This window comes from Motacilla alba, chromosome 15, assembly GCF_015832195.1.
Source record: "Motacilla alba alba isolate MOTALB_02 chromosome 15, Motacilla_alba_V1.0_pri, whole genome shotgun sequence".
In the NCBI taxonomy this organism is placed as follows: domain Eukaryota; kingdom Metazoa; phylum Chordata; class Aves; order Passeriformes; family Motacillidae; genus Motacilla; species Motacilla alba.
The window spans coordinates 6,405,439-6,422,776 of record NC_052030.1 but is presented as its reverse complement, the minus strand read 5'-3'; the positions used below and the strand labels follow the sequence as shown (position 1 = coordinate 6,422,776).

The following is a 17,338-nucleotide window of genomic DNA, read 5'->3' as shown; positions in this document are numbered from 1 at the left end:
AAAAAATTACAGTTGTGCCATGAGCATGGTTGTCACTCAAAATTTCCTCTGACTTGCTAGCAGAGGGCTGTGAGTGAGGAGCCACCTTAAGGTGCTGGAGTTAGCTCTGAAATCTCACCTGCCAGAAAGGAACAGGGCTAGCCTGTACCTGGCCTAGAGGATTCAGCAGTGAAGGTGATGACAGCTAAATTATTACAAAAGGCTTCCTCCCAAGAATCACCATCTTTGGCACCATGAGAGGGAAGAACGCAACCAGCATTTGTAAAGTAATAGAAATAAATCCCAAACACCAGCATTTGTGCAGCAATTACATGGAATATTTATCACCACTGGAATGAATGGGCTCTCTGACCCTCCAAGATTATTTGCAAATGAGTCCATTAGTGACAACTCCTTTCTCTTATCAGTACATGAGCCATAAAGCACTGCAGTCCTTAGTGTAGATGAGCAAGGAAAGAGGAGATTGTGTTTGTAGTAATGAGTGAAAAAGGAAGTAAGCTGGGGGCATGTAATGAGACAGTTGTCAAATTTAGTCCTTTAGAATGCAATTGCTACAGCAAGCCAAAAAATTACTCTGCAGCTTGACTTGGACTGTTGCAAAGGTTTGAGTTTAAAAGAGCAGATTTTTATAGTTAAGCCAAAACTGGCTTCTGGACTGCTTTTCTTTTTAGCATATTCAAGATGCATCTACAAAGCCAACTTGCAAATTAATAAATCTTTCCTTTAATTCAGTCTGCCAAGAACAAAGATAGAACACTGACTACTGCAGGAGCCATGTTAGTGATGTAAACTAAAGGACTGGGGATTAAACAAGGATTACTGAGTGCTAAATCAATGTGTTTCCTTTTCTGGCTGTGTGTCTGTGGTGTGAAAGTGTGGATCATTACATAAAACATGGCACGTGACTGCCTGGATTAATACTAGGCAATGTTATGGCAGCGTTGAGACACAAAGTTTGATGTTTAGGCATGACCATTGTGCACCAGGAAAGTGACAGCCATGGCTAAGGAGAAAGGCAGGGCGGTTCTGCTAATGCACAATATTCTGAAATTCCAGCCTGGGTCCCCCTACTATGGCTTTTCCAAGTAAACTTGGCTGTGTTTGTCTATGTCCTACTCTTCTGGGGCATCCTGGAGGTTTCTTTTATAATGTGAAGGAAGCTGTCCAGAATTAAGATCATACTGGGGGAGGAGATGGCAATTCATGTAAGGACCTCAGAGTATCAAATTAAATGAAAATATCATCTCTCAGTTGGGAAAGTTTTGCTCACCTGATTAGTCCACAGCTGTACCTCCTATCAGCAGTGCTGTGTACTGCTTTGTTCTGACCTCAGAGGAATTTGATTTGCAGTTTGGTTTGTAAGAGGAGGAGAAAGAGGAAGTGAGGGGGTAAATCAAAACAAAGGAGCAACTTGTCCCTCTGAGTTAGGTGATAGGAAGATCGTGGAAGGTATAAAGGGCCTTGGGGCAAACCACCAGCAGCGGCCAGATTGTCCGTGGGAGAGGGACAAGGATGGCAGGAAGAGTACCTGGTGGAACCATACAGTGACAGGTCTGGCCTCTAAAACTCACACACCAACTTATTTTTGTCTCAGACATGTTTGCTTTTACTTCCCCAGCATCATTTTTTGAAGGTGCCAGTACACTAGGAAATCCTGTAGACTAAAATCTACACCTCTAAATTAGCGTGTGTTCACCCAGAGGAAAGTGTATTTATTTCTGTGCTCTGAATAGTCATAAAACCAGAAGCTGCAGTGCCACAGAGGATAGCAGTGGGAAGGACTGAGGACCTGAAGCAGCCACGTGAGAAGCAGCCAGGAGAACCACCCTGCAGTATTAAAAATCTCACAAAAGAGTGACATGGCAGTGAAAAATAAATTAATGCTAATAATTCTCTGTTACAATTTGAAGTTCTAATTATTAAAAAATAAAAGGGAATAAAAAAAGTTGTTAAATTTACTTGAGATTACAGCTGTTTCCTTCTAGTTTTTATTCTCAGTATACATAAACTAGTGCAGCAAAAAAACATTGAAATCCTCAGATGCTTTCTGGATAGCAGTGGTCTCTCTACCCAACCAGTGGCAGGATTGATTGAGCCTGATTATGTCCAGATCAGGAAATTTAGCGAGGTTGTTCAAATGCTGAGCCATTATTCTGCTCCACAGCTCTGGCATCTCACACGTGTACATTTTCCAAGCCCTCATGGCTCTGCTTGCTATAAACATTTCTGACACGGGTAAGAAGGCAGTGCGCTGCCTACGCACGGGTAAGAAGGGTGCGCTGGGTCTATGGAATAATTTTTAATGTGACAAAGAATGCAGCTGTGGCATTTGTCCTGATGGTCATTTTAAAAATTGCTGATATGAAATCTCAGTGATTTGTGGATGCATTGTTTGTGTTCATGGAAAAGCATCTAGGCTGCTTTTAACATAACACTTAGAGTAAGTATTGTCTGTTCAGATTTTTTTGCCTCAGATATTTTGATGGCATGCAGACTTGGCATCCTGCTGAATAAAGACATTGAGTCTTTATAGTTTTATCTCTTTAGCCCATCTGGTTTGAAATAGTTGACAACAAGCAGGAGAGGGAATAGAATGAAAGACTCACTTAGTGTTTGCTGAAATAAAAGAAATGTGCAAGGCAGTGCTCAAATAGAACCAGCCTGGGAGAAGGGCTGCCTCTTCCCACCCCTCCTCTGCGCTTTCCAGATGATGGCTTTGCCTGCAGCCCCTCCACTCTCATGCTGGTTCTTGCTGCCCGTGGTTGGAGTTCTCACCCTGGACAAAGGGAACCTGAAGCAGCCAGGCCAGAGCACCACGAGAAGGGGAAGCATTGCCCCTGGAACAAGGAACAGCGGGAGCACGAAGCAAGCGGAGCAAAACGCAAACACCCATCATCCAAACTAAAACCAGTGACAAAAGCAATAGTGCTAACACCTCACACCAAGGTGCCTCTGCAAGTTTGACATGTTGTTTATTGCATTTTTCACTTCTTTTTTGCAATTTAAAGCCCAAGGACATCAGTCTGAGTCCCTGGGCACCAGTGCAGGCACTTCTGTGAAGGCAGGCACTGAGCACAGCTCAGTCCTGCCCTGCCCACTGGAGCACCCACTGGTTGCCAGAAGGAGCGTCATGGAGGAGGAGTACACTGCAGGAAAATACTCCCTTTCCTCCTCCATCTCCCAGAGACCACTAAGAGCTGTTCACACAGTGTAGAATCCAGGCTGGAGCGGACGCCGCGGGTCGCTCGCTCTCACAGTGCCCCTCGCACAGAGGGGATGGGAGGCTGTCATTTGGCAGCTCCAGTTGCACTGGGAGCAGGAGATGGAAGCTGCTCTACAGCCTCACAGGATATCACAACATGGAGCAGTGAGCCTTGAAAATGTGTAGGGCCTCTTCTATCTATGCTGCTCCATATCCTTATAGAATTAGGTCCTAGATGAGACTTTTCTGGCTCTTGTTCTTAATCACTTTGTTACTGGTTCAAATTTATAATTTTAACCTAAATAGAAGTGAGTGATTTATTGTAATTATTTTGTATAGGCTGCTCTTAATAAACTTTTTTTTTTTTAAATCTGGAAAAACATTTAATTTCCCATATGGAAAGAACACATTTATCATACTTTACTTGGATATACTTGGCCAACTATTGCACATATATGCAAAACATATGTGACAAATTCAAGGCTGAATTTCATAAAACAGAAATGCTGTGAAATGTGATATAATAAATATATTACACAGACATATGTGGCCAATTTATAAAACTATGGTATCTTTGGTAAATTTATAATAGGTCATTTCTATTAATGGGGGGGAATGAGGGCGTGTTTTCTGGCATATGCAACACACATAATACTTTGCACAGCCCTCCTGAAGAACAGTGGGCCTTTGGAGAGCAGACTTGTACATGTACATACATTGTGTATATGGGACACGTCTGTATTTTTCAAAATTAACATGTTGTCTTCAAAACCAGCTCTTCCTTTTTGCATTGATTGTGTGTGCAACATACTGGGCAGGGAAAAAAAAAGTATGAAATATTATACTTTGATATTTCCAACCTTTGATACACTCTCTAGATGCCCACTGACAATGGGTGTCTCACTGTAACAGCACATGTTATAGGCACATGCTAATGGCAATTATTGAAATCTTTGGGTACAGTCACTTTCACCTCGTTTTGTCAAACCCCCGTGTAAATTATATATCTTAGCAATCAATTGAATTGGAATGATTAAGTGAAGAACAAAACGCTTATGTTTAGAAAAACGCTGCATCCATACACAAGTACTGGCGTCTACACACGCAGAGTGGATTCTTAATAACACCAGCCTAAAGCAACGGCTGAGCCATTGCTGGCTGAGTCTCCTCAAATTTTAACTCACAGGAGACTGCCCCTTCTTATTTATGCCAGTATTTCAAAGGTGAAATCTTTCCTTTAACCCTCTAATCTATATTTTCCTCTCATCGCGTATTTCCCAGCTCCGGAAGATGAAGCCCCGCTCGTTTTCCGTGCGCGCCGAATCCACCGCGTGCCATGGCCGGCTCTTCCCTCTGGAGGGAGCCGGCTCTTCAGGCAGGGCCGGCCGGGGTGCGCGCAGCATCTTCCTTCTCTTCCTCCTCCACCGCGGCCACTGGGCAGCGATGCCTGCGGGGACCCTCCGAGGAGACCCTCGGGACACACAGGGGGTGTCCCTGCCCACAGCGGCAGTTCCACACAAGCTGCGGGTCAGGCCAAAGCACCCGCGGTCCCAACGCTGCAGAATTTGGTTTCAATCTATCGGGAAACCGAACAACAGACGGCAAAGCACAAAGAACCAACACGTGTGTGCACACAAACTCTCTGCTCCCAGCTCCCAGCCCAGCTGTGTTCAACAGGCTCATGGCAGCTTTTTGAGCTCTTTGGGTAATGATGCTGAAACCCGCTTTGCAGGTACTGCTGCGTTTGCTCTTCCAGCCTTCTCCAGGCAGCAGGGTTCAGCTTCTGCCCCCCCAGCCCAAACCTGCGTGTGCCTGACTTGTTTCTAGCAGCTACAGGGATCCCTTTACACAGGCAGAACGTTACACAACCTGCTTTTCTTATTCCATACAGATCAAGGTACAACTGCTCTTTGCTGAGGGATCCAGTACCACGGGCTGTAATCCACTTGCTGGAAAGAAGGAAGAGTGCTTGGCAGGAAAGGACAGTGCCGCAGCTGAGGTATCCCATAGCCACGTAGCCCCACTAGCTGTGGCTCTGTGTAGAGATGCACTAGAAGCCCACAGCTCATGGGAGACTCACACTGTCCCCCAGCTGCATGCAGAACACCTTTCTATACCTGCTACAGTCCTCGGGTCATTCTCTGCCCTGCAAGCCGCTGTTACACTGTAGCGGGAAGCCAAAGCAATTGCTCCCCTGGCCATGGCCATGTGTACACGTGCTTGATGTTGACTGAAGAGATGCCGACACACCAGGATGCTGAGAGGCAGCTGCTGGGGACTACCTGCACAGTTCTAGCCAGAGAGTTATAGGGTCTCCCTGAAGAGAAGGAAAGACTAAAGAAAGTATCTATGAAATGTGTAAAGAGTGTGCATGAACACTGCAAACACACAGGAGTCTCATGCTGATGCTCCTATCCTACATTGAATTCAGTCAATTTCACTAGGAAGGACAGAATAAAATCAACTGCAAAAAGCCATTTCTGAAAACTGGAGCGGTCCCCAGTGTTTGGGTAAGCGATTAAGCAAAAGCCACCCATGTTCCACCTGCATGAAACAAGGAACTAATCCTGGATTTATCCACTGAGCTAGGTGATGTGGTTTTCAGACCCCAGAAGCAATCACTGAACTCAGCCTGTACCTCTAGAAAACAGAGCTGGATGGCTAATTTATTCTCTAGCCCTATTTGGAAAAAACAAAGGATGCTTGTAATCTCCACACTCGGGCCTGTTTTACGGCGGTTTTATAAACACTTCATGTGTAAGGGCTCTGTGTGACTTGAGGTAACCACAAGTGGAAGTATCGCCTGGAAATGCAGCCGCCTTCTTTCCTAGTATGTGCCATGGGCCTTGGTGACAGCATGGGCTGAGTGAAGTTTAACCAGACATGTAATCGAATCATACACAGTCATTTGTCAAATCAATCTGATACACAGATAACACATATACACGGTATGTCCTGACTAACAGCCTGACAGGTAATATGACATTAAAGTGTTACAAATTTTCTGTGATTTTCAAAAGGCTTCTACTAGTCAATCTGCAGCATTATGGGGTTTTGTTTATTTGAAGGGGATTTTTTCTTGTGATAGAAAAATGACCCTTTTTGCTTTCCATATCTGTAACGCTCCCAGCCGGTGAGAGAGACATTGTTATGGAAGGAGGGATACCGGTCAAAGCCCTGAAGAATCTTGATTTAAGGATTAAAACACAACATGAACTGGACTGCTAACATGCTTCAATGTGAACATGTCTAAGCAGCTTGCATGCTGATGGACTAAATGCATGGTTACAAATACCATTTTCATAGTCCAGACTGTAGGCTTGACACGGTCTCCTGCCCATTCAGCCTCAGGACCTCTGCAGTGGTTCTTTAGCACAGAACACAGACTGGTGATCCTGAGGGCCCTCTACCCACAGCCATCGCTTGAAGTTCTGTGATTTCCTCTTCTTCTAACAAATACAAAATTGAAATCCCTACAGTCGAGGCAAGGACCTTGAGCCACTTTCATCAAGGGCACAGTTTAGTCCTGGCACCTTGGGTCATTCTGTGTGGGCTTAAAGAGAACAGGTGCTTACCAGAACAAACAGATCTGTTTTCACCTGGGAACCCCAACCTTGCAAACTGTAATTTTGGGATAGATTACCACAACCATGGGCACCTGCAGCAGTCAGGGACAGAAGGGAAGGAGCAATCAGCTATGGAGAGCCACTGACTGCTCAGACTAAGAACTCTCCTTATTTAAATAACTGCATTTTGTAGGGGAGGCTTAGACTTCAGGGCAGACAAACTGACAAATATACAAAAATAATCAAATAAGAAATGAAGAAAAGAAAGAAGAGAAAAAATATTTATAAATGTCACTGTCCAATGTCTTTTCAATTAAAATGAAATAAGATTATCTACATATATCTACAAATATCTACATGTATCTACACTTTGCAGATATGATTCTTTGGTTGTCTTCACTTTTTTTTCCTACACTGCAACTATCAAGAAAAAAAAAAGGGTTTGTATAATCTTTGAAGGAAATAATAAATATAACAACTTCATTAAACATTTGACCAAAGCTTTGGCACTAGTCAGTTTACAGATAACAAATCATACTGAAAACTCTGAAATAACAGCGGCAAAGCAATAGCAATAGAGCACATCCGAGAGCCATTTCCCACTGACTAATATTAAGCACAAGGCTATTTTACATCAACCTTTCTGAGAACATTATGCTTTAGTCAGACACTAAGAATCTCACAATTCACTGCAAATGTCAAATAAAATACATATTTCTTGCACAAGTCTTTTTTATGGATCCAGATATATTTTTTTTAACAGAAAAAAAAATACATAAAGTATTCATGGTAGCCTGTATCCCTTCTTAAACCTTTCCAAAAAGGTTTTGGAAGCCCAAAGCCCACTGCCAGAGACAAAATAAACATTGTTATTATCACTGCCACCTGCACAAAAGAAAGAACATGTTCTAAAGAGTTTGTAATGAAGATGCACAAACATGGACGAATAGATGACTTTAAAAGAAATAACCCCCATCTTTAATGGAGTTGTGTGGAAGAGTCAGGAAAGTGTTCATAATACTGTACACCAACACAGCTGAAGAGCTGCTCAATACCTTCTCTGAACACAATGGGACTGCCTTCAGTGAGCATCCGACAAAAACACAAGCCAGCTATTCAAAACACATCACTGGAGGACTGTGATGAACAGGGCCATCTTTTTAGCAGTAAGGAACTGACTTCTGAATGAAGATACTAAAGGAAAAAGAAAAAGTACTTACCAGCATTAAGAGGGAAGATGCAGCAAGCAGGTGATGCAGAATAGATGCTTTAGAACTACTGCAGTTTGGGTCAGCCAAATATAAGGGGTGAACCAGTCTGAGAAAAAAAAACCCTGAAGTCCCTTTAAAAGGCACCTCCGTGGGAGAGTATTCAAGAGCTCAGGAAAGGATGCAGGAAGGCAGAACTGTGTGAGGCTGCCGGGGAAGCAGGTGGGAAACACACAGCCTGAAATCTGCAGATATCCCCCCAGCCCCAGGCTGGTTTTTAAACCTTTGCAGGTGTCGCTGGGAAAACAAGATGCAAACACAGCTGCACGTGCCTGTGCTCTTGGCCATAGCCCCTTCTCAACAGCTCCAGAAAATGCTGCTATGGTTAAGGCATCCCAGTGAACCCCAAAACTTACAAATGGGTCAGGGCCGGAGGAGAAGTGGGAAATTTGTTCTGGCAGTGAGGATTCAAAGCACTCCCTTAAACTAAACTCTGCTTCCCCAAGAATCTCCTCAAAGAACCACCTGAGCCACCTGTGAACCAGCCCCCGGTGTGCCCCGGGTTGGGAAAGACTGACACCGACAAGTGCAGGACGACACACGGCTCACGGCCGGCCCCACAGCCCCTGCTCGGTGCTCACGCACAGGCCCCGTGGGCACCGCTAACACCAAACCTCCATCAGAGGCGAGCGAGAGGGGACAAGTCGCTTCACCGCTGCCGCCTCACCGTCCTCTCACCGCATCCCAGCCGCCCGACGGTCCTCGGTGCCCGGCACGAACGGAGGCGCGGGGGAACAGAGAGATAAGGACATATGGCTTCATTTATCAAAGTGCAGCCGCAGGTCACACCGCGGTGGAGCTCTCGGCACCGCCGCCCTCACAGCCCCTACGGGGCGGGGCCCAGCTGCCGGCGATTGGGCTGTCTGGCTGTCGATCAGGTCAAGCTGACCAATCAGCTCGCTCGTAAGGCGGGAGGTGGGGGAAAGGCGGGAAGGGGGAGGGCGGTGTCTCTCGTGCCGCCGGTGCCCCGTTACCGGGGCCCGTAGTCGTAGCCCGCGGGTGCTCCGGCCGGCGAGTACATGTTGGCGGCCGCCGCCGCCGCCGCAGCCGCCGCGTTCATGTGGTGGTGATGATGGTGGTGGTAGCTGTGCCCGCGGATGCTGGGGAGGGGGTAGGGGGCGGGCCGGCTCTTCGCCCCTAGGTAGTGGTCGTAGGCGGCGGCCGCCGCCGGCGGGTACTTGTAGGGATGGTGGTGCAGCGGCTCCGACGCGGCGGGCTCTAGGCGCAGTTCGTGGTGCGGCGGGCTGGGCCGGCCGCCGCCCGCCCCGGCCAGCGGCACCAGTCCGCCGCCTCCGGCCGGCAGCGCCGGGCTGAGCACGCGGGACATGAGCTGCTGGTGCGCGGCCTCGGCCTGGTGCAGCGCCGTCCCGCCTGCCTCCCGCTCGAACTCCCGCCGGCTCTCGGCAGCATCTACGGGGGCAACAGAGTCAGTGCGGCCGCGCCCGCGGGAGCGCACCCGCGCACGGGGAAGAGGCGCGCGAAGGGAAGAGCGGGGCGTGCAGCAGCGGCATGCGGCAGGAACGGGCTGGCGGGACGGGACCTTCTGACTGCGATGAGTGGAGTTGAGTTGACTGACAAGCTGGTACACGCCTGACATTTTTGTAATTGTGTAACACTAAACAAATACAGACTTCCCTTTATTTTGCAGGCCCGGTGTGCGTTGGAGGAAAGGCCTTCGGTTGTCTTTGCAGTTGTTTGCTCTGGGTAATGGAAAAGCAGTCAATGGGCAGAGGTGCTGTTTGACCTGACTGCAGCTTCTGAATGGAATGGGCTGGCCCTAAGCGCACTGCCGAGGCGCGTTAAAAGGGCAATGCGAGAAGGAACCTGTGGCCAGCCCTGCATCTCTGCCTGAAAAGCAGAGTTTGCTGCTTAAAAAGTCGAAAATGGGACTCTAAAGGCAAGGGGCAGTGTTTTTTAAAGCAGCAAATTTTCTTAAGCACTCAACAACAGCAAATGTTGTAGTCCAAGGAAGAATGAATTATGTTATGAAGTCAGGTATTTTTCTTTAAAAAATAAGCGGTAGCACAAAGCTCATTAGCAATGGGGCTGTGCACCAGCTTGGTGAGCAAGGCTGGCTCCAAGCATGCATGCACGGGCTGTGCAGGCCAACAAGGTCTGGGAGATGAGCTGGCCTGGCCACTGGGGGCTCTCACCTTTCTCTGTCCCGTTCTGGTGGGCTGGGGAAGAGACTGGATTCCGGGATCTGGCAAAAGCGCTCATGAGAGGAAGAGGCCCTGGCCTGTGGTTCCTGGGCCTGGAAGAGGAAGGGGAGAAGTGATGCAGAGCTGATGGTCCAACAGAATGAGCAACTGGAGTATTGTCTCTGTGAGCTGCAGCTGGCAAATGGGGCCAAATACAGTGTCCCCCTCCATGAAGCCCTTGTGCAAACGTAAGCTGGGCAGATACACGTGAAATAGGGTGAGTGGGGTATTGCCATAACCAATAAAGGCATAGCCTTACCAGTCCTCAGGGTCACAGTCTCTGAATCCCTTGGCAAAAGGGTTGCTTGCAATCTTCAACTGCGTGATCTGTAAGAAGAAGTGGCAAAATGTCTCAAAGCAGCCCCCAGGGCCACAGGGCTCCCCGGCCAAACAGCGAGTGTATCCCTGAGCAGGCTTTGGGACTCAGCAGTGCTTGGTGTAACAGTGAGGATCCAGGTGGCTGGTGGAGCCAGGGTGTTCTCTGCCACAGAGCACAAACATGTGCTTTCCCTGTGTTAGAAAATGTGGGCTGACATGCTACCTAATATGAGTTCAAGGTGAAGGGAGGGACAGTCTGAGTCGGCTGCAAAAGCTGAGTAAATGCACTTGTAAGAAAATGCCACATTATATGGGTCACCACTGGAGCAGTTAAGACAAATCACTGGATAAATCATACTTATGTATTTATTTAATTCACCGGGGAGAAGGCAGGACATTTTCTATATTTAAGCAAATCCACGGATAAAGTATGTGATTGTGAGTTTCCGGAATGGGTTGAAAAACAAACTTTAAGCCCCTCAGTGACAGTTCCAGCCTTAGAGGTCAAACTGATAGAAAGCAGGAGAGAAAGAGCAGCTGTCCGGAGCCATCAGGCAAATGCCAGCCTGGGAGGGACTCCAGAGCCCCTTAAAGGCACAGCTTTTCTCTGGCCTCACCACCTCCACCGGGGCGAGGTGCGGCCCGACCGCAGCATCCCGGAGAGAACTCCGGTCAATTCGCTCGGAGCCACTGCAGAGGGTGACACTTGCGCCGGTTGCTCAGGGACAGCCCTGGGACACAGCCCCGGCCTGCGTGGCATCGTCGCGGAGCGGGGCCGTTCGGAGCAACGCTGAAAAGCCCCCGCTATGAAATCGTATTTCCACTCGCTGCTGGGATTCCTGCTCTTTACATTACACTGATGCGATTTAAAGGAGCAATTGGATTAACTGCTGCCCAGAGATCTGCATTAGATTGGGATGGGGGAGTTGTGTTTCGTTTTGTTTCGTTTTTAACGTATAATTGTATTCTGAGGAGAGACAGACCGCTACGAGCCTAAAGCAGTAAAATCGCAGATTTACCCAAACAAATTGTGAGTGACATTTCGCAGCGGGAAGCCTGTAGTTTCCCCACTAGCCCCGGTCTCGGCTTTACGTAGGTAATGAGGTCCCCCGGGCAGGGGGAAGCTGGCGATGGGGCTAGAGCCCACGTCGCTTCCTCGGCGTACACCGGTGCAGCCCCGGCTATCGGGCTCTTAGTGCTGCCCGGAATGGATTTAGCAGATGGGGAGGAGGAGGCGGGAATACCCCCAGCCATCCCCGCCGCCGCCGGACACCCGCAGCCCGGTCTCCAACCCTGGAGCCGGACGAAGGGGCTGAGCCAGCACCGGATGCACCAGCACCCACGGTACCTCCGGGGCCACCCCAATCCCGCTTTCTGTCGCCCCGAGCTCCGCTGCTGCCTCACCCGGTGGTTCTGGTAGGCGGTCACTGCCGTGAAGCGCGTCTCCTCGAAGACGAAAGTTTTGAAGTTTTCCTCCGCGTACTTCTCGCTGTCTTTCCGGGGGTCCACGTAGACCACGTGAAAACGCGGCTGGTATCTGTGCATGGAGTTCAAAATGATCTGAATGATAAAACGAGCAAGGAGACAATAACTGATCCAGGCGGAGCATGGAGAGAGGAGAGCGCAGCCCTGGCCCTGCCGGCTCCACTGCCCGGGACAGCCGCGGGGCTGGGGCAGAGCCCCCGGGGAGGGGCGCGGGCACGGTCACCCCACGGGAATCACAGCGCGGGGAGTTCCCACCCCGTGAGGCCCCGCGTCGGACATGTTTTCCCGGGAACACTTACATGCCCGTTGTCATCCAGCAAATTGTTGGTCAGTTTGAGCTTATCGAAGGAAACGATCTGCTTCATCCACTGCGCCCCTTTGGCCGGGGAGTCCGGGTGGTAATGGACTCTCCCGGGGGTGGCGGGGTCGGCTTTGCCGGCCACCAGCCAGGAGGAACTGTGGAAGGCGTACCTGCGGGAGAGGAAGGCACCCTCAGCCGCGGCCCGGGGGCTCCCGCCCGCGTCCCTGCAGCGCCGCTCCGAACCACTGCAGCACCCGCGCCCCGCAGAACCCGGGCCGGGCCGGTCCCCCTGGCCCACCGAGGGGGAAGCACCGCCTCTCCATCACTCCCGCTTCCCAAGAGAGGAACGAGCTCTTTTCCGCAGCCAGAATTGCTGCGGAGGGGATATACTATTTTATCACATCAGCGATGGAGCTGTCGTGAGAGAAATCTGCAAGATGGAGGAAATTTATAGCTCCCCGTGTAGATTTGGGAGAGAAGCCACAAAAGCCTCCCCCTTCCTCTAAAAAAAAAAAAAAGGGTGAAAAAAGCCCTCTATGCAGTAATATTCTCGCTTTAAGTGAAGAGTAGAAAGCTGTGTGTAGATTAATAGCAGGTTCAGAAATTAGCAGTCTCGTTTCATTCTTTCAAAGTACATATTCAACAGTAACATTTAAAACAGAGAAACCAATCTTCTATACACGTGTTTACTTTAAAAGCCAGTGTTTGCACAGGGGGAATTAGACACCATTGGACTTGAGCAGAAACATTACTTTTTAAAGATATACTCAATTGGATGTTATATATCCTACTTCCCTTGACAAGCAAACATTTCTAGGACGCCCTGAGAATTTGGATATCTGTCTAAATATTTATATATCGGACCCTGCGATTCCTATGCGGGCTGCCTGCTCGGCGTCATGATCTGAAGCTAAATACATAATGCACTTTTCACTGTCTTAAAATTAAAGGGGGTCCAAACCAGACTGCATCACTGCCTTGTGAGTTGACAGTTTCCAAGGCCTTCCTACACTGCCGCTGGAAACAAGGGCAGGGTTTTGTGGCTTGGGTGGCTGGTGCCTTTCCAGAGCACAAAACCCACTCTCTTCACCCAAGCATCCAGGAAACTCCCCAGCAGACACGGCACAGCTTCGGGACATGTGCTGAGGGGCTACAGCATTCAAGGAGCACCAAGGGGATTTTCGTTAAGTGGCAAAGGGCGTTTGCCGATGGAGACGTGTAGCAGTACGACAAGGAGAGCTTTTCTGGGCAGGACAAGGCAGCTCCTGCCCTGTGCCCTGAAGAAGCCTACCCTTCTGCCCATGCTGGTCTGGCCCCGGCCGCCTGTGAGCCTGGTGCGGAGGCTGAGGGGGCCCTGCAGCCGCTCCTGGCTCCAGACTCGTTGCAAGGGTGTGAAAGAGACCCCAGGCAGGTCAGCCGCATCCCGTGTCCCCTCCCTGTCTCGCACCGACAGGTGTCACACCCAGGGGCACATCCCTGAACCCCCAAAGGACAGGAGCAGAGGGTGGGCAGCAAACCACCAGCCCCTATGGCTCCAAGAACCGCGAGAAAGGCCAGGTATTTGTTACTTGCCGGTATCGCTTGTCATCCACCGGCACGAAATCCATGAGGAGCATGTAGTCAGCCATAGGGTCCATCCCAAAAATCTTCACCTGGAAGGTGGGGAACATGCGCCTGGCACAGAGAGGAGAGAGAAATGCTACGTTGAGGAGCAGCAGGGAGCCCCGAGGGGCCGGCACGGGTCTCTTCCCCTCCAGCTGCTCTGATACCCTCCCAGTTGTGATGATAAGTCCCCCCGCAGAAACCACTGGCCGGAGGAGGAGGCAGATATGGCCAAGGTGCCTGGGGAGACTGGCTGCCGTGTTCCCCAGCCCTCGGCAGCATCCCGAAAGGTGAGCAGGAGGGTCCTGTTTCTCCCACTGGCTCTGAGACCGTTAGTGTCAGACACCCGAAATGCCCCACCGAGGTGGAATGGAGAGAACAGGGGGAAAAAGAGCATCCTCGGCCTTTGCCATGGGGAGATCAAGTGAAAAGTATTTCTTCCCCATCATTTTAGCTGACCTAACTGGAGGCACACGCAAGGCATTACCCGGTCTGCGGACCCGCACTCAGGCTCGGGAGTCTCGGGCAGCCCGTGGGGGTCAAATCTAAAAACTCCAGCGAAGGAGTTAGACACGAGGTGATCGACCTGTGCAGCTTCTGTACCCACCAAACCGCGCCCATTTGAAAGCAGCGGCTACAGCAACAGCCCCTAGGGCCAGCGGGAGACCTCTCCCAGCCCGGAGGGGCAAACGCTCCCCCTCGGCGAGCGAGGGCTATAGAGAGCAATGGGGATGTCCCAGAAAGCCCCGTCCCAGATCAACTTCACTGCAAGAGCCGGTCGGGCTCCTGCTCCCCGCACTTTTGCGGAACGAGAAGGGGAGCGGAAAGGAGCCCAGGGTTCCGGAGCTGGGCAGGCCAGTCCCCGCGGCTGCTCCCCCGGTTCTCCGCGCAGGCCCCCGGGGACCCAAAGCTAAGCCGAAAAGTAGATCCCACGCTCAGGGAGGGCACGATTCCTTCAGGGGGCTGCAGTACAACGGGGATCGGCGGTGGGCAAAGGGAAGGGGCCGGGACGGTCCACCCGTCCGTCCCTCCTGCATCTGCACATACCGGGACCAGGGCCTGGCCCGCAGCTCCCCGGCGGGACACGCCGAAGAAGTGCCCTGGCGTCGGGGCTCTTAATGGCTTCGTTTTGTTTTACAGAATAGTAAACCAAGCGAGCGACTGTGGGCAATATTTCGGGAAAGGTGTTTCAGTCGTTGAAAAACCAAAACCCCTACCGACCCCTGAACAAACAGCCCGAGCAAACCCGGACACAGAGAGCCCCCCCGGCTCGTTCTCGGGGCACACGGCCGGACCTGTTGTTATGTGGCCCTTCCCCCCTCGGAGGGGCGATGGGTCAGCGCGCCTCTGGCTCCGCAGCTCTTCCATCTCGGCCCCAGCACTGCCGGGCTGCATCGAGATCGGGCAGCTGCGTCTCCCTCTCCGTAAGGCTTTAGCAAACTCTGGAGGACGTTTTCAGTCGCTCTCTGTGTTATTATTATTTTTAAACGTGTAAAAGCCCCCATTAGCTCCAATTCCGGTGTTTCTTGTTCTAAAACTTAGTTTTAAAACAAACAACCTGGGATGATAAGACCCATCTAGACAAACAGCAGGGCCAGCCCAGAGGTGCGGGAAGAGAATAGGCTTTGCAGCGCCTTCCCCGAACCTTTTCCTGCTGGTTGTACCCCGTTTTCTCCTGTTTTTACTCGCTTGTCTGGAGTTCCGACTGTGTCATAAAGTAAACGAAGAAAAGGGTAGGAGAAAAGCCCCTGATTCAATTCGAATTGGTTAATTTCCGAAACCTTTTGAAACGGGATATTTGCAATCCTTTCGCTCTTCTCGGAGAGCTAAGAAAGATCGAAGAACTCCTGTTTGCAGAGAGCCTCCGCCTGGAGCCTGAACGACCTTTTCCGCTAAGGAAAGCAACGCCGAGCCCGGCGCCGGGCTCAGGGGCCGCGGCCGGAGACAGCGGGCTGTGCGACCCGGCGCCGGGGCAGGCACCGTCTGCGGGAAATTCCGCTCGGGTCCCGCAACGCAGCGCCGGCTGCTTTTGCACCGGCCACTACGGCGATTGTTTTATTTTAGGAAATTGCTAGTATTAAAAAAACAAAAAAAAACCCCAAAGCAAACAAACAACAACAAAAATTTAAAAGGCCACAGTGTACATATAAGTATGTTTCATTTTTTTGTTTTTTGTTTGTTTGTTTGTTTTGTTTTGTTTTGTTTTTTCTGTTGGTTGGGGGGCTTTTTTGCACTTTCGGAACCCTCAAAATCGCTGACGGGAGAGCGGGAACGCACGGCCGCGGTCACAGCTCTTGCCAGACCGTTCGGAGCGGAGTCCGAGCCTCTCCCCCGGCCGGCCATCCCGCCGCAGTCAGCCCGGGGGGAACTGAGAGCAAGCAACGGGGGATTCCTTAATTTGTTTGTTTTTCTTTTCTCCTCCCCGCCGGATCGCTTCAAACCAAGGGAAGACTCAGAGCCTGGACAATTCGCAGCTCTGTCGGAGCCTGGCGGGGAAAGCCTCGTAGCTCTGCCCGAGCCGCCGCGGCCGCGGCGCTTCCCGGGAATCTCCATTAAATGCAATAACTAACAACTGTAATTGGGATTCCTCTTCCCCCCATATGTTTTGCTCGTTCCTAACGCGATCGCATCAGCCGCTTTCTTTGTTCCCTGCCCAGGAGCGGGGTCCTGGCTCCGGAACCGCGCCGCGGCGGCCGGAGAGGAGCCGAGAGGAGCCGCGTTCAGCCGGGCTCGTTACTCGATAATCGGGAAATGCAACAGCCCTGGAACACGTTTCAAGGTGCAGAATTAGGGTCTGTTCGCGTCTCCGCCGGAAGGAAAACATCTGCCCGTGCTAAGAATGTATTTAGCAGGTTTTGCACGGTTTGCGTGTTGTTTTTTTTCCTTCCCCTGTATCGTTGCTGTCTGCCCCGGGAACACACACCGTCCTCCGTAAACACGGATCAAAGTCCCCTGTGGGGTCACAGCCGAAGGCGCCCGGAGGAGCACAGAGCCCTTTTAAGCGGGAGTGAAACCCAGTACCCTGCCTGCCGTCCTCCGCACGCCTTCGCTGTCAGCCCGCAGCAGCAGCCGCGCGTTCTTCCGCAGCACCGAGGCCTTCGGGCCGCAAGAGCTCGCAGATTTCGCCCCAGGAGAAGCGCAAGGATCAAATGACGGCGACCGCTGGGCCGGGCCGCTCCGTGACTCGCCCTTGGGCAGCAGCTTCAATCTCCCCCCAAACTGCGAATTCAACCGCTTGCACCGGACTCTCCCGCCCCGGGGTGGGACTGGCCTGGGTGCCCGGGTCCGGAGGGAGCGGCTGGAGAGCCGGAGCCGCTCGGGATCTCCGTACTGACCTGCCTGCCTTGGTGACGATCATCTCGGTGCCCAGCTGGTTGAACTCGTCCCACAACGCT

At 51.0% G+C, this 17,338-nt stretch overlaps 1 protein-coding gene across 1 annotated transcript; it reads right to left on the bottom strand.

Annotated features, from left to right (window-relative positions):
- Nucleotides 1–6,824: 6,824 nt before the first annotated feature.
- TBX1 (T-box transcription factor 1) lies at nucleotides 6,825–17,332 on the bottom strand. The gene is made up of 7 exons (XM_038152945.1): nucleotides 17,279–17,332; nucleotides 13,914–14,015; nucleotides 12,340–12,511; nucleotides 11,960–12,115; nucleotides 10,497–10,564; nucleotides 10,190–10,290; nucleotides 6,825–9,446 (listed from the first exon to the last, which is right to left on the bottom strand). The coding sequence occupies exons 1-7, from the start codon at nucleotides 17,299–17,301 to the stop codon at nucleotides 9,007–9,009; spliced, it is 1,062 nt and encodes a 353-aa protein (XP_038008873.1). The 5' UTR covers nucleotides 17,302–17,332; the 3' UTR covers nucleotides 6,825–9,006.
- Between the last annotated feature and the right edge of the window lie 6 nt (nucleotides 17,333–17,338).